We start from the raw sequence: 23,626 nt of genomic DNA on the forward strand, positions 1-23,626 counted from the left end.
TAATTAAGAAGAAAAGGAGCTGTGTCTGGGTCTCTGTCTCTTAATAACTGTCAATGGCAAAGGACCAACAACAACAATGCAGCTCTTATGAAGCAGAATAATGACTTCCTACAGACGGCGTGATGCCCCCTTACTCACAATCTGTCTCAAGGGAGCCAAGCAAGAGGCCCCTAGATGATGAACTCTCACCATCTGAGCAAGTGTTTTGAGAACAAGTGAGAGAATCACACAGAAGATGGATGTGAAGGAATGAAAGGATTAGGTGTCCATGCTCCCACTCACAACAGAGGCAGAGATCTTTTGACATGCAGATGGTATGACCAGAAGAAGGGAACCGAGAACGCGGGAGGATTAATGCACAGTAGTCATGAGAAGCTGAGCTGGACAGCCAGATGTCTGTGTGCCTTATTTTGGATGGGTCTGTATACACCCCTCCTACAGTCCAGAAGTAAAACATGATTGGTTTAGAAAACCTGCAAAAATATGGCTTACACTAGCTTTTTTTTAGGACAAGTGTTAAACTGGAAAGCAAAGTATCACTAGTAGAGTGTTCTGGGATGTGGCTTCTTGGCAGTTGGAAAAGTGGTCTCAAACAAATTGAAAGCATGTCCTATTTCTAATATACGAGCAAAGAACCCCCCTGTCTTGCATCAAAAGTGTTTATCCAGGGGGCAAAGAAAATGTGCCTGGAATCTACTTAGTTAAGAGGACTTAAGAGGTACAGACCTCAGTAAGTTGCCCAAACACATTGTCTTATTGGTGTCTAACAAGGAGACATTGTACAAAACTTTGTAAGAAACAGAAATGTACTATATACAAATTACAAACTTGAAATTAATAATATATAACTTTATCATAGCATACTTAGAAATTAAGCATGTGAGTGGAAAAAACCCTAGAACATTAATAACTGCATCCAGAGGAGAATATGTGCTAAATCTGGAAAACTGGGAAACTGAAGAAAGCCTTTCCAGTTCCTCACAAGATCTATACAGACATTGCTGAGCATTGAGAATCTATACTGAGCTGAATCTTGTAACTTTTAAAAGATGCATTGTAACAGGAGACATGCTTTAAAGGAGTACAAACACCAAAATTTTCATTGGCTTATTGATGAGTTTATTGCCTTTGGAAGAAGGAGAGACTAACTTTTTGGCCCAATTTTCTACAAACGTTCTACATTTCAATACATGCTGACCTGTGTATTTGCTTTGTGCTAAACGTTAAGGTAGATCTCTGTCTTGGAAGATGAAAACCAACTTTCACAGAGTAGATATCTCCACTAAGGTCATGCCTTGAGAGACTAACTCAACATGACAGATTTTCTTCAGTGTCAAGATCACCTCAGTGCAGGAGCCTGCAAAAGTTTTTGCCATTCTTTTGAAGGAAGGTAATGGGAAACAAGATAGTCTAAAGAAAAAGGTACAGCTCACAGAAGGGTTTTAAATCCCCCATCGAACCCAAGTGATGTTTATGCTATGTATTGCTTTCAAAAAAAATTTTAACCATTCCCAAGTCATTGGTTCTGATTCCCACATCATACAAGAACTTTTCTGAATTTTCACATGTGCATATAAACAAAAGGTATCTTCCAAGTAATTCACCTAATTAGAATCTCAAGCTATAATGTATAAGGTGAACCATCTTTGCAAAAAAATATGCTGAGAATGCTTTATAGCCTTTTATACAGCAAGAAACTTCTTCTGACATCAGAGAACTGATGTCATATGATGCATTCTAAATACTTACTAGAAATAAATCTCAGAATTATTTGAGCATTGCTTTAGAGCAGAGTGGAAGAGCAAAACATCATTATAGGAAGTCTGAACTGTATGTTTGTACTTTTCCAGTTTGAGCAAACCCTTTCTGTACAGCAGAGAATGACATCATTAACTCTTGTAGAATTAAGCAAAAACACATAGAGAAGGGGAGAAAAAAAAGGAGAACAACTTGAAAACGCAGTCTTCCCTGAGATATTTCTAGCTCACTATCTATTGTGCAGTAAGACGTGCAGACAAGCAGCAGCTAAATAGAGAACCGCCTCCAATACTTGTGGTACATTACTAAAGGAAAAAAATAAAAGACATAAGAAGGGGAGCTGAGGAGGGGTAGGAGAGCACAGTCCATGCTCCATCTGGGGGATAAGTCATAGACAAAGGGACAGGACTCACGACGGACTGGGATGTTTTCCCCTGTGTTTTTTTCCTGGAAGAAATACTGACCGATTTAGTTAAAAACAAAAAAAACACACACCCCTACGAAACCAGAACACCTCAGCAGCCCCTGAGGAATGCCAGCCCCTGCTTCCCCTACAGGGATTTCTAAGTCACACAGTCCAATCAATAAACTAGATCATAAAATGATTAGAAGCAGTGTTAGTTAATTTATTCACTGAAAAATAACTCAAGCTGTGTCTCAGGTCTCATAAATAAAGAAAATGTTTATAACTGAGTTACAGATGGGTCACTCTGAGGGCTGCATAGGATTGTGGGAAAAGCACTGACTTCAAGGGTCAGAAATAGCATTTTTATAATATAGCTACAGATTTTTCTTCTGAAATTAAATTCTTCTGAGACTTTTTTTTGGTAGGGTCAGCAAAAAATATTTGAAGTGCAGTTATCAGCATCCACAAACCTGGCTGACTGTTCAGCTGCCCATATGGGTGAACTCAGGAGAGGTGGAAGAAAGAGGTGTAATATGAAACTGCTGAATGACTAAAGTAGAAACAAACAGTGGGTCTACAGCTCTCTGTGTTACTGGAAAAGATACTGTTGTCATTCTTTTGCCTCCTTACTGGGGGAAAGCAGATGTGTGCACAGGTTTTCCAAGGTAAAAGGCAGAGAAGGAGCAGGTGCCCTGGAGAATACGACCTCCTTCACGTTCAAAATCTGGCATTTGGAAACACAGTGTCATCTACCTGGGATCTCTATGATTTTAAGGTTGTGTGTCAAAGGGGACACACTTCATTCACACATACTATGTGAAAGCTTAAATTTCAAGTGGGTGTTGATGGGAAACAAGTGGGAGCAATGAGTCTGGTGAGCACAGGAATATCATACAGCACTGGAAAGGGACTCAGCTCTTGTCTTCATCCTGTTTTCCCCACTAAAGGGAAAGATAAAGAATAAGCAGCCATCTTTGTCACATTTGCTCAGCTGCTTTAGTCACCAATGTTCAAAATTAAACTATGAGAAATTGAGTTTTCATTCACACTGCTTGTCTGAGTAAAAAAGGCCTTGGTCAGTGCTACATCACCAGACTTGGCATCTGGCGTGCAATGCAGACAAGGACTATCACAGTCACTGTCCAAAGAATGGGCCCTTTGCTGCTGTTATGCGTTTGTTTGAACTTGCTTTGTTTTTCTGGTGCTATCTTTAAATGTTGTGGCTCTGCTAGCCTCAGAAGGGTGAGATAGTAAATCCCTAATATCTTCTGCAAATGGAAGCCTGGCAGCAATTTCTTAACAGATGTTAAGAATTATAACAGGTTGCACTGCTATTTTGTCTTTTTATTTGCCAAAGTAAGCTCAAAGCATCCCCACCAATAAGCTGACATTTAGAAAAGCACTCCAAAACACAGTCACAGCTGGATGGTCTATTCACTAATATTCTTCCTTCCACTCCCCACTCATCAGTGGGATTTGCTGCAAAATGATTAACTGCCTTACCACCATCTGCGCTCAGGTTCCATTAGTAACCCAGGCATTTCAGGAGATCCCAGCCCTGCTCAAGCTAAGTCCAATTACTGCTTGCTGATTCACCAGTCCAGCTATACAAGCCTGGAAAATGTGACAGGTAACCAAACACTCTCGGAACAAATTAACCTCTACAAAAAAAAAACAGGCACATCACACCTCAGGAACAAATCAACCCCTACACAAACAGGTACTTTTGTGTCCTACCCTGCCAGTGTTAACTACTGACAAATACAGGGAAAAGTTCAGGTCAGGCCACAGCTGCTTTATACAGGTTGCTGAACAATAGGCCCCTACCTTGCTTGCTGGCAGACACTGCAAATCCAAGCCTTCTCCTTCTTCTGGTAAGAACTGCAGCTCTTGCAGATGTTGTACTTGCAGTCTTGGCATTGGCGCTTGCTGTTGATAAGAAACGTGAAAGGGGAACAGCAGCGAATACAGCAGTGCTCGTTGAACTTCTGCTGCTTGGAAAGGATGTTGCACTTGTTACCCTCTTCATCCAACTTCTGCTTCATTTCACTGGAACGAAAAGCAAAAGAACAAAAATATAACCAAAATTTCAATGGGAAATCTCTTTGCCTTTCTCCTCTTCCCACATCTTCATGTTACATTCTTCAAATAACTTCTGCAGGTGTGAAGCAAATGCTAGAAGTGCACATTCTAAATACAGAAATGGGAAGCAAAAACTCCTATACTCCCTGGAGTCACTCATGGCTGATGCATTTGAACTCTCTGAGTCGTAAGCCAGGGCAAACAATTTCCCTTCACTCAGATCCAGTGAGACAACCCTTATGAGAGCCAGGCCACTGCTCCAGGTGTTCCAGCTGTGCAAAGCCATAGTGTTATTTGAGAATTCAAATTCAAGCCATAGTGTTATTTGAGATGCCAACCGCATCCCGGGTCGCATCAAGAGAAGCGTAGCCAGCAGGTCAAGGGAGGTGATTGTCCCCCTCTACTCTGCCGTGGTGAGACCCCACCTGGAGTACTGTGTCCAGTTCTGGAGCCCCCAACACAAGAAGGACATGGACCAGTTGGAGAAGGTCCAGAGGAGGGCCACAAAGATGATAAAAGGGCTGGAGCACCTCTCTTATGAGGACAGGCTGAGAGAGTTAGGGCTGTTCAGCCTGGAGAAGAGGAGGCTCCGGGAAGACCTGATAGCGGTCTTCCAGTACCCTCAAGGGGGCCTACAGGAAAGATGGGGAGAGGCTGTTCAGTAGGGCCTGTTGCAATAGGACAAGGAGAAATGGTTTTAAAATAGAGGGGGCTAGATTCAGACTGGATATTAGGAAAAAAATTTTTACAATGGGGGTGGTGGAACATTGGAACAGGTTGCCCAGAGAGGTGGTGGATGCCCCACCCCTGGAAACATTCAAGGCCAGGCTGGATGAGGCTCTGGGCAACCTAATCTAATTGGGGATGTCCCTGCTCCTTGCAGGGAGGTTGGACTAGATGACTTTTGAAGGTCCCTTCCAACCCTAACCATTCTATGATTCTATGATTCTATGATTCTAATTCAAGGCTGCTTTCAGAACACTTTACACATCAAAAATCAGTCTATGAAAGTCAAAAGGTTTAGCACCCAGTAATAAAAAAAAAATTAAAATTGTTTTCAAAAGTGCTAGGTTTGCTTTGTTTTGACCCATCGAGTCATATTATTCATAATAGCTCCTACTTGTCAAGGAAGATTAAACACATACTTCCTTTCAGAGAGATTTGGGTGTTTTACTAGTTAGGACTAATATTGAGCCAACTGTTCGTGAAGGTGTTTGCAAATCTTCTAACGTTTACTGTATTCCAGCAGAAGAGCTCATTTATAAATAAAATAAAATAAAATAAAATAAGATAAAATAAAATAAATTGTGTGTGTGTGGTATTCAGTAATTTGCCATCTCCCATTTTACTGGCTTTTGATATTTTACAAATTAGGCAATATATTCCATGATAATAGTAATAAAAAATATCCAGAAGGAAGAGTTGTGTAAGTAGACAAGTCTCCAAACTCATCACAGTTTCTTGCACGTACCAGTAGGATATATACTCAGAGGAAAAAAAATTAGGATTAACGAAAAATATGCTAATTAAAAGCTTATAGAACAGTACACACGTACATGTATTCATTCTTTCAATTTCTCAGAAGAAGAAAAGTGGTGGCTACCTTAATATTTCCAATTGCTGATAAGAATCACTTATAAGACTAGAGTAACACAAAAGTTTAAACAAGTTAAAGGTACCCCAAGAGATCAACTAAGTTGCAGGAAGACAGAGTGATGACGTGCTAACTTACACTTAAATTAATGTTAAATATCTTGCTACAGGAAAAAAAGAATGCACTTATTGCATTCTTATTCATGAACTTGCCCAAGATTATCTATAAGCATCATTATCCAAGCCAAGCTTGGAAATTTAAAAAGACTTGCATTACTGGGCTATATAGCTACTTATTTGTCATTTCTGATCAGATTCATAACTCAAAATAAAACCAGTCTATTTTATGAAAGTCTGACAGGTCAATTCTAAACCTCAAGTCTAAAAGGCAATTAGGGCAGTGATCTACAGCATATAGTTTTTGAACTTGCACATACATCATATTTAATCATATTCCACATACACACCTTTTATAAATTTAAAACTTCAAAATGCATGTTTCTGCTGTCTGTCCCCCGTACAAAGGTTTGGCTATCTTAAACCAGCTGTTCAAGCCCAAGTAAATACACTTTGGAGTTTCAAGTAAATAACCTTTCATTATGATTTTTGCCCAGATGGCAAAACTTACTTGTTTTTCCACATTTTTACAGAATGTTAAAGGTGAAAAAGGTAGAAGATTATCATGTAAGAGTAGAAATGTCTGAATTATGCAAGTGTTCTGGTTTTGTTAGTGAGGGGGGGCCTAAGGTGGTAGCTTCTGTAGGAAACTGCTAGAAGTCGCTCCCCTTTGTTCAGTGGACTCGGCCGGGCCTAGGGCGGACCCGCTGCTGGCCAAGGCCGAGCCAATTGGTAGCAGAATGTCCCGTGATAACGCCTCTACGATAACGTATTTAAGTAGGGGAAAACAGGAAAAAAAGGAGGAGAAGATGTGAAGCAGCTGAGCGGGGGCAGAGAGGGGGAGGCGCGAGCCTCATGGGCCTTGCAGGCCTCACCCTCTGGCCTCCCACTGGGCAGCCGACTGGGCCCAACTCGGCCCGGCCTGGCTGCAAGAAGTGGAGAGGAGATGAGTAGTGAATAAGATGTAAAAAGGATCCTGAGAGGCGTCTGCCAGCCTGTTGTGAGGAACGGCTGCAGACGCCAAGGTCAGTGAAGAAGGAGGGGGAGGAGTAATACGGCTTCTGGCCAAGATTCCTCTGCAACTCGTGGTGACAACCATGGTGGAGCGGGTTGTCCCCCTGCAGCCCATGGAGGTCCACGGAGGAGCAGAGATCCACCTGCAGCCCGTGGAGGACCCCACGCCGGAGCAGGTGGAGGCCTGAAGGAGGCTGTCGCCCGTGGAGGGCCCGCTGGGACAGCTGTTCTAGAGGGACTGCACCCCGTGGAAGAGATGACCCACGCCGGAGCAGTTTCACGAAGGACTGTGGCCCGTGGGAGGGACCCCACGCTGGAGCAGAGGAGGAATGCGAGAAGTTCTTCCCCCGACGATGATACAGCGGCGTAAAACAACGCGTGATGAACTGACCGTGACCCCCATTCCCTTTTCCCCCCCCGTGCCGCTCGGGAGGGGAAGGTAGTAGAGATAATGTTAAGCCCGGGAAGAGGGAGGGGTGGGGGGAGGTTATCTTGTTCCCTGTCTCATTCTCCTGCTAATTTTAGAAATAAATGAATAGTTTTCCCCAAGTCGAGTCTGTTTTGCCCGTGACGGTAACTTTAAGGATTTCTCCCCGTCCTTATCTCAAACCTTGAGCTGTTTTTTCTTATATCATCTCCTCCTATTCTCTCGGAGGGTGGGGGCAGCGAGAGACAGACTGCGTAGTCTGGTCCTGATTGGGGCTGAACTACGACAGCAAGACAAACTAGCCTCCTGGTGTACACTGGTAGAACTACCCTACAGATTAAATGAGATGGTTAGAGTAATTTGTCTTATCCCCATTCCACCCTCCTACCATGGTACCACATGGACAATCCTTCCAGGGGAACAGCAGACAGAAGTGAGCTGTTCCCCGCATCGCTCCTCCATCCAGTGCACACATCCTGCTCCACAGTAATGGAGTGAGACAGAGCAATGCTTCCACACAGGAACTCCAGGTCCCAGGAGAGAAGCTGGTGAAGGTGAGGGCTATATGATACAAGGAAGATTTCTGCCATGGAGAACATGTGTCAGCAGCCCAACATGCTGTAATTTTTGCTTCACACTGGAGACCCCAGGCAGCAGATGCTGGCCTCCCTGTAAGATGAGAAAAACTAAGGAGTTGAGGTCAGGAGGAGCCGTAAAAGAAGAGATTTTTGTCCTCATGCAGCTTTATTATCTCCAAGAATTAGTAACACTGATATTTGGTAATATCAGCCTGCACACTCATTACTGGCCTGCTCAATGGCATTTTGAAGCCTCATTAAGGCTCTTACACATCATGGCAAGATAAACCACAGAAGAAAAGCCACCTATTAAAGCACTACAGTAATGCTTGCACAATATAAAAACAGGCAGTTCACAAAAGAGCTAATAAAGCCTGATACCTAGAAAAAGTTGAGAACACACTGCCTTTTCATCAGTACAGGCATTAATTACATCTGTCTCCTTTGTCTGGTTGCCAACATTCATTATGGTGGTAGAACCTTAATATCATTAAGGCATCTGCCTCACTGTTAAATAGGACTAAAATTGGCCAACGGATTCAAAAAGTCAATAGGATAGGGTTGGATAGGCTGGCAGAGAGAAAGCATGACATTTCTACAGGAAGCCAGGCAGAACAGAAAAGAAAGCAACACACATCCCTCTGACAGCTGTAACAAATTAAGGCCCTCACGCACTACCTGCCAAAGGCTTCTCTAGTTTCTCTCAGGAGTCAAATGGCGAAAGGGACCATCATCAAGACTTGTCAGCTGAAGCCAAAAGGCTAGTCTCCACGCTCTTTACTTGGAAATAAAATATTAGTTTCCTATTAATTTGAAGTGCTGCACAACACTGCTACGCAATTGAATCTGCCTGGTTTGAGAAAACTACATGGTTAAAGGGAGAAGTAGGCTCTGGTTTATTCTCAGCAATACTGAGAAAACCTCACTTGCACATGACTTCAACTGTGTGATTACTGTGAGGTGAGCAAGATGATTAATGTGAGCTTCAGTCTCAATACACTGAGAAAGTTTGTAGCACTGGAACTCAGGAGGTACCAGTTGAAGTTCAAGGTATCCCGAGTCTGAAAGTCTCAAACTTTACCTTCAGGATGTTCAAACAGCTTGGCACAAGAAGATTGCAACAAAGGTCTAAGGAAAGGGCTTGCAGTCAACACTGATTCTCACATGCAGTGAAACTCACTTCCAAAAGGATGACAGTCACTTGTGCAGGAGCTGACTTTTCTAAGAGGCAGGTCAAACCACATGGCCATGGCAAACATTCCCTGTTCCTCCCCATGCAACTCCCTCAACAAAACACAGATGAGGGGGATGGGGCAAAGAAAAGAGGGAGAATGTGTGTGTACTCACATGCACTTACTTCCCCCAGCATCACTTCTCCCAAGAGGGTATGTAACGTATTTATAGGTATACATATGTGTTCAAATAAAACAAGTAACAAAAAGAAAATACTCTGCACAAAAGATTTCCCTTTTGGGGAAAGGATGGAAGAGTGGGAACCACAAATGACAGAATTTATTCACATCACTTAAGCGACAACTGATGGTGCTCAGCTATTACAGTTATGTGTAACATCGTAATAAGGATCTGCTGAGAAGACAACAACTGACGTTTGAATGAACCTAAGATAGATTTGATTTTCTTTTTCAAGTGGCTGCATTCCATCAATTGCCTATAAATAGAAAAGAAGCAAAGTATACTCAATAGATACCAAACAAATCTGTCACCAAGGTGAATTCTGTCAAAGAATGTTTTCTTGAACTGTAAGTTCCAACATATACAGATGCTTGTTTAGATTTTTCCACAGGCTTGTATTAATTAATCTGCAACAGTTTGCATAAAAATTATGTACTTAATTCCAGTCAACATTCTGGGGGATAGATTCTTGGCATGTAATCCCATACAAAGCCAGGTTAGGAATATTTTCTAGCATAATGTTTTGCTATTATATTCAAGGGTGAATAGTCATCTTCACCTCTTCACCCACTACATTTTTTGTTGCCTTTTTAAAAATTTAAATAGCTTTCATTGTCATCGTTTGTTTCTTTTTAGTGTCTTAGAGGATTTTAGAGGACAAAAGGATTTAGAGGATTTTAGAGGACAAGGATTTTAACTGAATTTGCGAGAAGTACGATATTCTGCTTTGCTGGTTTGTAGTGGTTTACAAATGATACGGTAGGTTAGGTATTGTGTTATGCTGAAGATAGCTACTGCACAGCACGCTGCAAGGGAGGACACTGCTGAAATGCCGCTGGTGAGTTGATTAGAAACGTAGGATGCCTCATTGCATGACTGCTCCTCAACAGCTCAGCAACAGCCTCTCTGAAATATTTCATCTGATAAGTCATCTTGGGACTCTGTGAATTGGCAGCCCCTTTTGTTTCTACAAATAACACTGCTTCAGTCTTGTAAATGTAGGACAAAACCTAGTAAACTGAAGCTACAGGATTGTTTCCTTGCTTTTCACTGCCACTGACTTACAGAGTGATTTATCCAAAGTCACCAGCTTTTTACATGCTTCAGTTTATCTGCTGTACAGTAGTGATAACAGTAAAACTCGAAATGGCAATTATTAACTTGTTTGATCTAAAGAACACCTTGATATACAGAACACCTTTACAGCATCTTTAATTTAGTGACCATATAGTCCTCTCTACTGCTGTATTCTTATAAGCAATGTATTTGCAACTAATATTCACAGCACATGACTCTCAATCTTTTTTTTACCACAAGACCTGATTGCCTTATCTAGATAAAATTGTTTCAAGTCACTTAACAGTATACAGCTAATTGAGTTCCTACTTTTTAGCAAGTAGGATATGATGTATTTGGTGCAGGACCGTACTACTGAATTGGTTGGTAATACTCTGTTGGTGCTCTGGACAGGCTTGTTCTGGTGGGATTCAACACAACTGAGTCATTTTTCCCTGTGTGATTGCAACAGCCTCAGCTTCAACAACAGGCTGGCAGGTTCAAACATAATTCTTCAATGTTTGCTTGAACAATGCCTTCTCCCCTAATAAATTTCTCTAAAATAATTGGTTATTGCGTATAATTGCACCTCCTGAATACAGAAATACAAGCTTATTTGAGAAAAGCTTTTGTGCTTTTTTCCCCAATCCTTCTTTTATGAAAGTTAGCTCTTTTTTTTTAACTGGCAGTGTGATAAGGATGCTTGTTGTTCCTCTGAGCTACAGTTTGTTATTCACAAAGCTCAATGGCTGTAATTATTCTACACTTTAATATGTGAAACAAATCCTAGATGGCCCTATACGCTTCCCCCCAAGAGGCATTACTGTGATTACATATTCAGGGCTGGGGGCAGGTGGAACTATAATCTCAAACTGCAAAGTCAGCAGTAATATACATGTTGGCAACTTGCCATAGTAAGATAATACTGTGAGGTTTAAAAAAAAAAGCTGGAAGAAAGTCTATGATGTATTTGAGAAGCAGGTTTAAAAAAGTCACTGCTACATCTATAAGGCTAGGATGATCAAACTCCAAGCCATTGGGGGCAGCAGTGGAAGGCAGTTCACCAGGACTGAAGGCCATGGTCAGCTGTATTGCAACGGAAAAGCGAAGAAAACCTACTTGTTTTCCATATACTGAGGAGACCGGTTGCTGGTGGAAACCTGACAGTTGGCTTGATTTACTCAGTGATTTGGGAAACAGAGCTACCATGCCTTTTTTTCTCCAACAGATCAGCAGTTGAAACATTTGCCTGGGACACAACAGATTAGGTCTCTGCTCTATTTGAAGGAGACTTAACATCCTCACTACCATCAACTTGGACGTCAGGTTGAATGGCCTCTTCAGGCATTGTTCTTCATCTTTGGTAAGACTGCCATTAAGTTATTTATAAACATAGCATAGAGCAAGACAAAAGCATAAGCAAGCAGCCAAGGCACTCAAGAGGCCAGGACACCTTGCTTCAGTCTTGCTTTAGGAAACATTTAGGCACTCCACAGACATCGCTGACGGTTAGCACACTCCTCTGGGAGGTGGGAGATGAGGTGAGGGTGTGTCCAGTGGGTTTTGTCCAAGAGTCCAGTTTTGGGAAGACTCTCCAATTATGCTGTAAAAGCAGCCTCTGCCTCCATTTCAGACTAGCACCTGCCAGTTAAAGGCAAAGTCCAGCTGGTGAGATTCCCATTTGCTCTGTTGCTTTCTTGGGTGATGGACAAATACAATTTTTCCTACTTTAACCACCTTTTCTCTTCCCCAGTAGAGAGGACAGGTTAAATCTATTCTAATTGCCTGCACGGGAATAGAGAAAAATGGAGGAACAGTGTTCCTAGGAGTTACCAAAAAAAACCCAAAACAAAACAAAACAGTTCCTTCACATCACTTCCTTCTGAACAGAGGAGAAGCACTTTGATGACAAGTTATCAAAGGTACACAGAAACTTTCTTCTTCAGTACTATAAATGAAGGCTTCTGTTTCCAGTGCTCTTAATTCAGGTTACATCTATTTCATAAAATAAGCTACTTTTTATCCACTTGGGATTGGAGCCTTTTGTCCTTCCAAGACAAGTGAGCAGGCAACATACACTGAGAAATGCTTTTCTTAGTGGAGCAGTCTTCTGCATTTGTTGTCTCTGCATTTGTTTGCACTATCTCACCTCTCAGATTAGATTCAGTGGTCTGTATCACCAATTTGTCTTAAAACTGGTTTTAGTCTTAGTTTGACCACCATTAACAGGCCTAAGACACTTTTTCCCTCCACAGAAGAGAATGCCTTCAGACACTCTTCTGGCCAGGCACCCTTCATACTCACCCACATGTACAAGCTACTGAGACATTTTGCTTAGCACAAATTTCTACAGAGTCTGGGGAGCAGGTGAACAAGTTCTGATGTGCCCTGTTCCTAGCCTTTCAGAGAAGCCATTTTCACCAGGAGCTGCACCTCATGCTTTTCCACTCCCACAGTCAGTCCAAGCCTGGTGTGTTGGGATAGGAGTTTCCTTGGGATATAGAGATCAGCTGAAAATACAAGTTCCATCAGTGTCCCTGTTCTGGTTTTGTTTAGTGAGGGAGGGCCTAAGGTGGTAGCTTCTGTAGGAAACTGCTAGAAGTTGCTCCCCTTTGTTTAGTGGACTTGGCCGGGCCTAGGGTGGACCCACTGCTGGCCAAGGCCGAGCCAATTGGTAGCAGAATGTTCCCTGATAACACCTCTGCAATAACGTATTTAAAAAGGGGAAAACAGAAAAAAAAAAAAAGAAGAGAAGATGTGAAGCAGCTCAGCAGAGGCAGGGAGGAGGAGGCGCGAGCCTTGTGGGCCTTGCAGGCCTCACCCTCTGGCCTCCCACTGGGCAGCCGACTGGTTCCAACTCAGCCCGGCCCGGCTGCAAGAAGTGGAGAGGAGACGAGATGTGAATGAGATGTAAAAAGATCCTGAGAGGCATCTGCCAGCCTGTTGTGAAGAATTTTTCTTTTGAGGAACAGCTGCAGACACCAAGGTCAGTGAAGAAGGAGGGGGAGGAGTAATGCAGCTCCTGACAGAGATTCTCCTGCAGCCTGTGGTGATGACCATGGTGGAGCAGTTTGTCCCCCTGCAGCCCATGGAGGCCCACAGAGAGGCAGAGATCCACCTGCAGCCCGTGGAGGACCCCACGCCAGGGCAGGCAGATGCCTGAAAGAGGCTGTGGCCAACAGAGGGCCCGCTGGGGCAGCTGTTCTGGAGATGACCCACGACGGAGCAGTTTCACGAAGGACTGTGGCCCGTGGGAGGGACCCCACAACAGAGCAGGGGAGGAATGTGAGGAGTTCCTTCCCCGACGATGAAGCAGCAGCATGAAACAACGCGTGATAACCTGACCGCGACCCTCATTCCCTCTTCCCACCCTGTGCCGCTCGGGGCGGGGGGGGCGGGGTAGTAGAGATAATATTAAGCTTGGGAAGAGGGAGGGGTGGGGGGAGGTTATCTTGTTCCCTGTCTCATTCTCCTGCTAGTTTTAGAAATAAATGAATAGTTTTCCCCAAGTCGAGTCTGTTTTGCCCGTGATGGTAACTTTAAGGATTTCTCCCCATCCTTATCTCAAACCTTGAGCCGTTTTCCTTGTATCATCTCCCCCTGTTCTCTCAGAGGGTGGGGGGAGCGAGAGAGAGAGACTGTGTAGTCTGGTCCCGATGGGGGCTGAACTATGACAGTCTCCTACAATGTTGTAGGACAAAGGGCTTTTCCTATTCAGAGGCCAAAGCGTACACAGTATTCCTGTCTCTGCTCCCCTTAGATCTGCCAGGTGTGCACCAGATGCTGGGGTAGCGGTAAACCTTCTTTAATCTGCACAGAACCTGACAGTCTCTTACTCCTTGGCTCCTAGCACAATAAGAAGTCATCACAGGCTGGCCGTGACTGAAATTTCTCTCCCATTCACATGTTTTCAGTTTGATATTCAAGGTCCCAGACTGATTACTAGAAGTGGTTCCCACTTCCACCCTTGCTTCCTCTCTCCTTCTCCCAACTCCCCCACCCTCCAGAAACAGACCAACCAGGTTAGTGCAATGCTGCTAAATTTAGGGAAGACACCCACTAGAAGGTTTACAGCCTCTCTCCAATCCCTGCCCAGGACTTAACTAGCCAGAGCTGCCAAGGAGAGCTGCTCATCATTTCATCCCTTCCATGTGCACAGTGTAGCACAGTGCAAATAGTGATGAAGCTATATGCTGACAGGGTCATATATCTTTTCCCCCTGCTATATCTAGCAAGAACCACATTCTACCAGCAGGTATGTGCCTCCATCATTATTTACTCTCTAAGGGTTCAGTGCTCATTTCTTTTAGCTGCCTCTTCTTCTCAGGCAGTTTAATCTTCTCCATCAGAGTGGAGAAGATGGGCATCTAACAAAACTCCCTGATCTCACCATCACCACACACACCTTTTGTTTCTCTTACATCCAGTAGAGCACAGGATAGTACTATGTCCCTTTAGAGCAAACACCAAGTTGGTTCATTATATTAAAAAGACGGCTTTTTTTCTAGGCTCCTACCAACACAGTCATAATTGTGCCTCATGCTCTATTTAATACTCTGTACATATATCAGTATTCCACACGTTGCTGGTGCTGTCAAAAAGCCACACAAGTACACATGCAAACACACTGCTTGCATGTTGGGGACCCTTTGAGGAACACACATCGCTTTCATCTGTGCAGAGGGATATCAATCCAGCAGCAGTAGCTGACTTTCAAAGAGGATTAGACAGCAGGGAGTGCACCATAGATGGGGAAGAAACCAAAAAGTAATATTAAAAAAAAATCCAAAGCAAAACACAAAGTCTTGAGGGGAGATAGGGGGATGGGACACCTTAGCATTCAAGCATTAAGAGATTCATACATAGTTACGAGTAAGTCACTTGTATCAAAAATCAGGAAGATGAATATTTCACAGTCTAATTATTTCAACTGCAGTTGCATTCTTTCATTGAATATCTTAGTAGCGTCTCTTAAGGTTGTTTTCTCTTCAGCTTTTCATTTCTATAAAATTTAATTTCTATAAAATTAGTAGGTATTCTTATCATCTCTCACTTCTTAATTTTTCTTTCCCTCTTTTTTCACTAGTAGGAGCAAACACTGATGGTGCAGCATCTATGCAAACTGATGATCTTGTCCCATTCTTTACAATTGTTGTCAAAGTCTAGCCCTTTTGTTGCTTAATTCAAAAGGCCTGTGCTGACATCCTGTTGCCCTTGAAAATCAATGCCAAGGATTTAGCAACTCCTGTGCATTCAGACTGAACACTATGTCCATAGCACGCACCACATGGCTACCAACAGTATGAACCTTGTCAAGGAAGCAGTAACAGAAGTGGACATACGAAAGGTAAGCTGACCAGCATACAACTTCAATGCCGTCAGAGGTCTCGTAGGATAGCAAAGTATTTAGGAGCTTAGGATCACTTACTTTTATGTTTATTTAATGTTAAGTGAGGTACAAGAATAAAAACCTATTTCAATATTTTTTTTTTAAACAGGTCTTTGCAACAACAATGTGAAGACTAAATGTACTCCATATTACCCTACTGACACACCCCATCGGCCTCAACTGATGTTCCTTAGAGCTGAATAAATTAACACTAAAAGACTATCTGCCTTTAAGAAATACAGTTATCCTTCTACAACCTGAGACTGCAGTGTGAAAAATAATCAGTTACCTGCATAAAGTATTGTGGATTCTGGGCACAATCTCCTTCTAAAAACAAAGAAACCCAGCACAGTGGAAACATTGTTGGTTTTTTATTTTGGGTTTTTTGGCTTTTTTTTTTTTAAAAAAAAAACATTTGCAAACACTTCTGATAATGTGAAAAGAATTGCAATGACACCCTCATACTACTTATTAAATACCATAAAATAAATGTTGTGAAGATCAACCTGTGGAAGCTTTGTGCTGATCATAGTTGCACTGCTGACAGAACCAGAAAAATGTCAACATATTCCATGCTTACTTTTGTCTAAAAAATGCGTATCAGGCACTGCATTTGCTAGAGAGAGAACAGATTCAGTCGGCATCAAGATAAGTTGTGGTTCACTTGCCTCAGACCAGTACCTTCCTTGTTGTGCCAGGGTCTATCCTAACCTGTTAACAATTTCATGCTTAGGTGAAGTTGTTTCACAAAATGAATGCTGTGTTACTCTACAGACATTGTGCTAGTCACTCTTAAAGGAAGTTTCATTTTCTATTGCTGGCACAAGCACTGTCAATTAGTGTTTATCATCAGTTGGAAGTGACTGACATGTTAGAGTGTAGATAAATGAAATAAATAATACACTGATATTATTTTAAATTCCTCCTTCTCACTTTGTAAACCCATAAATTGTCAAGAGATATTGTATTTAACCCCATTTTATTTTGTTATATTGGCTATCACAGGAGCACTGACTGTGGACATTTAACTGACAGGCTTTGAAATCTGTGGGCAACAAGGGAGAAGTTGGTCTTCACTACAGAGCAGATATTTTGCAGAGCTCTGGGGACATCGGAAATCTCCACATGAAACCTGAAATGATCTTTTACAAGAAGCAGTGCTGCGAGTACGGACTCCTTTGCCCCCCCATTCTAATACTGCCACATGAAACACGTGAAAACAAATCTAGGTCTTAACATATGTTTTCCCTCACTTTTCCTTCTCATCTGCCCTCCTCTCTCAGTAAGAGACTGCTATGTGGCCAGGTAAGGTGTTCTGAGGTGGAATACTTCACTAGTATTGGGGACAAGCACTTCTGCTGCAGGTACAGGACCTTCTGTTAAATCCTTGGTTTAACTGATCTATTGAGAAGGGCCAAAAGGTGTGCTTCCGTGTTGGACATCAGTTGCAAGTGATAAGCTAAGAAGTTTTCTCCCTTTCTCACTGTTGTATCCATACTGAACCACTGACCATTACTATCTGAGCCTACGCATCCAGACAGTTTTCATCCACTTTATAATTTCACCTGTATATGCCATAGCCTTGCAATGTGACCACAAAATGGTAAATTTTTATTATTATTTATGTTAGCATTTTGTGACACCACAAACATGCAATACTTTATGTTGTATTACCCTATCACACACCCTAACAACCTATCAAAACATCATTACAGTTTTACCACCTTTCTTATGTGCCTTCCCTGATTTTTCACTTCCCACATTTGACAGTGATTTATAGTTATATAAACATTTGCTACATTGCCCTCTATCTCATCTCCTCTCAATAAATGCCATTTTGCTCTCCTTGAAGCATATTTCTCACTGCCTGTCTACTATCTCGCTATAACTAATAAGTCTATGTTTCTTGCCTCTTTTTTAAGTAATTATAGTAGAATTTTATCTTTCAACCTCTTTTCCAAATAATACCAAATAAAAAAAAATAGTTTAATGGAGTTAATTCCCTGGTGCATCTAGTTTTAGAGGGATGAAAACTGAATTCCTGGCCATAGTGATTAACTTCATCTTCCTCTGAGTATTTCATTGTGTACTCATGATCAGTAGATGAGAGCAAAGTATTTGCCAAATGCTGGTACACTTGTAGCATTTATCTGCACTCCTTCCTCCCACTTGTTACACTCTGTGCTCCTCCCCATGCATCTCTCACTGGAGAATTTAATGTTTCTCCTGTGAGGTCCTGAAATTCAGTACAAGGTCATCTGAAGTTAATGACCTTTTTTATCCCTTTTAGTCATACCTGAAGAACAATAAATACAGACAAGCATTCTTAAGAATAAAGTATTGTTCAATTCAAACAGACCAAAAATATTTAGTCAAAATATTTTTTAAACGTACATAATCTTCCATCACACTTACATGAAATAGGTTCTTTGCATCATTGGTGGCATCTGTGAGTCTACCTTTCATAGCAATCCAACTTTTTGTCTGTATCAACTCGAAAAAAAATCCTTTAAGAATAGAAACACTCCTACTACATTAAACAGTTCTTCTCCCAGTGCTCCTTTCACAGTGCCGTCTGGCTTGACCTTACAGAACATAATTCATAGCCTGGCTAGTGTACAGCAGGAGAGTAACCCAGACATTGGCTCTGAAAATCTCTGAAGTAGTCATTATGAGTCATTCTTCTCGCTTCCTGGTTGGGCTTCCAGCAACACAAAGATTTGCACTAGAATAAGTGTTGTTACCGAGTTGTTATTATTATTTACTTCCCTTCTCATGAGAAAACAAAGGGAGTCTTCCTTGACCCTTCCCACAGAACAGGCAGTAAAACAAACAGGAGCAGGCAGCAGAATAAACAGCAGAGCTTGCTAAGGAAGCAGGTTTCACAGCCTGACAAGTCATAGCATCAGAGGACTGTGCGTGTGCTGTTAGAAAAAACAGCACAAAGATGCTCGTCACACCTTGCGTGCAGTCAAGATGAGTAACGCTTCACACACGAAGGCCTTCTGCCTGATGAGGCTGGCTTTCAAAATTTGCCTGTCCTGACCATTGCCTTCCCAGGAGAGCAGCTGCCACTCCATAATCCAGCTGGGACCAGAACACTGGGAGAGCCATGTTCTGCACAAGCATGGCAAACGCACAAAAGCCAAGTCTGCACTGTGTCCTCCCACAACAACATCCACCGAGTATTTCTCCACTTCCTGCAACAACCACGAGAGCATGTTACCAAATGCTCTAGGCCATCTCGGCAATAGGGGACTGTTTCAGGTGAAACTCCTATGCAGTCCTAGGAAGCATATCAGGCTTATACTGCCCAAGGTGACAAAAAAAGAGAAAATAAATAACAGCCTCAAAGCAAGAGGTTCCCACTAACTTGGTCTCAGAGTGAATTCCTTGCCAATTGCATTACTTAGGTCTGTATTTTCCACAGGTCTGCGTCTACATAGCTCCTAAAGTCCACTTCCCTAGTCCAACTCCTCTTCATGCTGCCTGTGCTACTAACACGTAGTAAACACTGTTCTAAGATATTCTACATACACTCTGCAATTCAGGTAGCTTAAAAACTGCAAGCCCTGCAATTCGAAACAATCAACATAATATGGGACAAGAAACAGCAGCTTGATATTTTTAGTAAATTTAAGCATATAAATTTTCTTAAGCAGAGAAATTGTTCACAATATCCATGTAGGTTTGGTTTGTTTTAAAGACAAAGACTTAGAAGCTTAAATTTACCACATACCTCTATTGTGGACAAGACAGTGTTTTGGCAGAAAAAAGAACCTGTTTTCAAAGAATGAGTTTTAACATGGTATGTTACCCCAGTGTTTTTTATATCAACAATATTAACACCTTCTGGAAGCAGTATCATGGCACTTATTACAAACCAGAGAAGTCTCTGCAAAGGGGCAAGAAAATATAGACAGCACCTCCACCTCCCTGTTCAAACAGACATACTTAAGGTAGTCCTTTTATAAGATATCAACATATGCTATTGCTATAGTAACATCAGTATTTAACAAAGACGCAATCTTCATTTAACACTGTTATAATACTTCCAATATCTCACAGTTAATGCTCTTAACTTAATCCAGAAGCTTTTTATTATGGGAATGTTTTTGCAAATTTAATAACATACTGATATTTGAACATATAAAGGAATATACAGTAACAAAATTACTATAATGTAATACACAGTAATGACAGTAATGTGACTACAAGCACAGCTATTTAGCTTTACTCTGCGTATGTGTGTAAGCATGCATGTGTACACATGTAGATAAACTACATTATTCAATATTCCTTGCAAGTGAAGGTTGGGAATCTCACCCACCTAGTACTCTCCATACCCTGTCCCCATGGAAACGTAGTACTTAGCACTGCCCTTGAAAAGACAATTCAGCTATAGAAGAGGAAGCACAGCCAGGTTACCAGACTTGAGGGATATTAAGGAACTAGCAATAAACTGAAGTCCTCTTGTGCAGATGCTCCCACAGCTCTATGTATCCCAGTAATTCTTCCTCAGCTCTCAAGAGTATGTCTCACCCAGGACACAGAAGTGAACTTTCCAAAGAGGAAATAGGATGCAGGGGAACATCAGAAGCCTGTATTTTTCATTCCTCCTCTCAGTCCATGTGTGCTCTCTGCTTCTTCCCAATTAGGTATCTATCAATCTTAAGTACAGCAAACGTATTTCAGTAGGATGGTTTTTGTGAATGGTAAAACACTCACTTGAAACAACCCATAAGCATTTGAAAAATGGAAATTCATATAATCCAACAACTATAATTCACAAATATTTTCAGAAATATGATTAAGTGGTAAATATTTGGAAAAGACAGAATGGTTCTCCAACATCCTTCACCGTTCTAAAAATTATGTGGTTTGAATTTTTAAAATGTCAGATTTTGTTCTGACTGTTTTCCTAATAAAAGAGTTGCAAATACTATTACTCAGTTAAGTGGATACTGCCATTCAGGTATTTGATGCCTTTCTTCTCTTCCTCATGCATTTTCTCTCTCCAAAAGCAGCAGATGGAAGAGATCTCCCTTGTGTGGAGCTTATAGCACAATCAGACCCCAGACTTTGTTCATATACTTTGCGCAGACGTTCTGGCTATGTCTGAATTTGCAGATAATTCAGCACACCAAGAGCAGATCAGTAGACTGAACTAGACAGTGCTGAAAGCCTGCACCTACACAGTACATGGTTCAGCAGGTTTGCTTCGGGGAAGTCAACCTGATTCCCCCGACCAAACACCCACCTTGCACACAGTTCGAACCTATCTCAAGGAGTAATTCATGGGTTCAGAGATCTATCTGTAAAAGCAACAATTTATTCTCAAAATCAAACATTTATTTTCAAGGAAAAAAAAAAAAAAGGAAGAGAGAATATGAAACACTAATCTTTCAAAATAACCAGAACACAAAAGCATTGGCATCTCTATAGATGCAGGACTATAAAACTCACGTAATTAAGTGGTCACAAGGGAATATCTCTGTAACTTAAATATGTGTTGATTTATAACAAATAATGAAATGTATTTAATTAAACTCCAAGTGAAGGAAGCTCTTCCGACGGGAAAAATAACAATATAATTTGTATTAATTTAATGACTAAAAAAATCTACCACTGACAAAATAAATATTTATTTTTAAAAGATTAATTGCTCATTTTAGTTGTATACGTTTAGTTACAAGTATGTGAAAAGACCAACTTGACCAACTTGATGCTCAGAGGGTAAGAGAAATGCAAGTGGAGATCTCCTTCAAAACAGTCCTAAAAATCCATATTTAACCAAGATTATACTGCTTAGAAAAGGGAAAAGGTGTAACTCTTTTCCATAAATAGTCCCTAACTGTGGAGGTGTTTTCCATTGGAAACGTGTCTCTATCTCAACAGTGTGATTCGGGTGCAGGAGAGTCAAAGCTTAGCAAAGCACATTTTCCTGCACAATCCTGTGTTAAATAAAGGAGGAGAAAGAAAACCTCTTTTATTAAAAAGTGATGGTTATGGCAGGTAGCACAACACCCAGTGACACAATACAGATTCCTCTCATGGCGTGGATACCCCAAACAAACAGGAAGGTTGCTGGAGTAACGGCACTTGCACTTTGATTCGAAGTTGGATGCATACAAGGATGCTGTCTTGATGCTGCCTACAGCATTAGAATGGAGTAAGTATTCTTCCCCTCCAGCCCTATAAACACTTTATTTTTTTTCCCATTCCTTTCCACAGAAAGCAAAGCAATCACAATTCATTTTTTGTTTGTTTGTTCACTTCTATAGTGCGCCACCCTTTTCACAGCTTTTACACTCGTATGTATTTTCTGGCTATAGCACAAACATCCTGTACATGGTGCAAGTTAAAGTCAATTCACAAAATACGACCCAGAGGGTCAAAGGCAGGCCACAAGAACCAAAGGTCAAGTAGTTATCCCCACAAGCAGAGGTGAAAGAAACATGCAGTCAAGAGTTACCTGTTTGCAAATCAGCAGTCACATTCAGTTAAGAGTAAGAAAAATACCGGCAAACGTTGAGATGATGATTTTCTTCACATATGGGGCTACGCAATCTTTTACCCAATTTTGTACTATGCTCTTAGACGTCTTTAAAACCACCATTCTAGGCCAAGGCTGCAATTTTCAGTTACTACAGCAGTATGTGTAAGTCAGACATAAAAATAAAGTATTTTAGCACTTACAGCAAAATACAAAAATGCCCTAAAAGCCTTAATTGAGAGCTAATTTTTTTTTTACTGAAAAAAATTGCACAAATTCTTGCCTAAAGCAAAAGGCTAATTATGTATAATATTTTTGAGAGCTCTAAAACAGAAACTGGAATGTACTGATACTTATAATCAAGGACTTTCTCCTTGAGTAAAAAAAAAAACAAAAAGCTTCACAGAAATTCAGTACACTGGTTATATCTATGTAACTACAAATGCAGAGAAAACAAAAGCTCAGGGTACAATCACTAGTTTATAAATCAAAGCAAAGCTTTATTTCAAAAAACAGAGGTAGACTTGAGAAGAACTGCTGATTTATAAAAAAGATTATTTGAAATCAGCAAGCAATTAAAGCATTTCTCTTTCTGCTATACGAGCGAAGCACACACAGGATGTAAAACACACAATCAATGATGGAGAAAGCTGTTTCATCTGAAATATTTCATTCTTACAGGAAACACTGAAGTTATAAAGATCCCCTTGACCACAGTTCAGTTCATTTTCTGAACAGTGCCACCGCAGAGCCTATGTCCAAGAAGTACTTAAGCCACTCCACAACATACGGTTAAGCCTCCCAGCTCACTTAAAAAGCTGAGTCTGTCTATAACTTCGCAAAAATACCAGCTCAGACCTGAAGGCTAGCATGGGAAGTTACAAAGACCAGACATTGTGTTTATCATGTCATCAACTCCAGCACACACCACAGAAGTTACTCTACCAAGCTTTCCGCTCTCCCATCTCCCACCCTTATGTAGATTTTTTTCAGGGCTCTCCTAATTTATTTTCATCTTCCATTTCATCGATGATGGAGAAGGTATCTTCTGCCAACTGAAAATCTTCATGAGGACCATAGAAGGCTTTCAAAAATAAACTGAGATCATTATTCGTTTTCCTCAGTGTTATTTGTCTGCTGAAAGATCAAGGAAGCCAGATGTCAGCTGAAATTATCAGGCTGTGAGGATTTGTCTCTCAAGGTTCAGCATCACTAAATGCAGAAAGGAAATGCAATAGCTTTATGACACCTTCATACACATGTATGTATAGTCATATACAAAAAAAAAATTAGCTCA

The 23,626-nt window shown here is 41.3% G+C and overlaps 1 protein-coding gene across 4 annotated transcripts in view; it reads right to left on the reverse strand.

Moving 5' to 3' along the window:
* The window catches only part of MYRIP (myosin VIIA and Rab interacting protein), a 239,444-nt gene that overhangs the window by 120,170 nt on the left and 95,648 nt on the right, over positions 1-23,626 (reverse strand). For all 4 annotated transcript variants that reach the window (XM_086742861.1, XM_086742862.1, XM_086742864.1 and 1 more), the window contains exon 3: positions 3,992-4,213. In XM_086742861.1, the coding sequence (XP_086598987.1) occupies positions 3,992-4,213 (222 nt within the window). The remainder of the gene's footprint in view (positions 1-3,991; positions 4,214-23,626) is intronic.

This window comes from Chlamydotis macqueenii, chromosome 2 (genome assembly GCF_036417535.1).
Source record: "Chlamydotis macqueenii isolate bChlMac1 chromosome 2, bChlMac1.mat, whole genome shotgun sequence".
NCBI lineage: Eukaryota > Metazoa > Chordata > Aves > Otidiformes > Otididae > Chlamydotis > Chlamydotis macqueenii.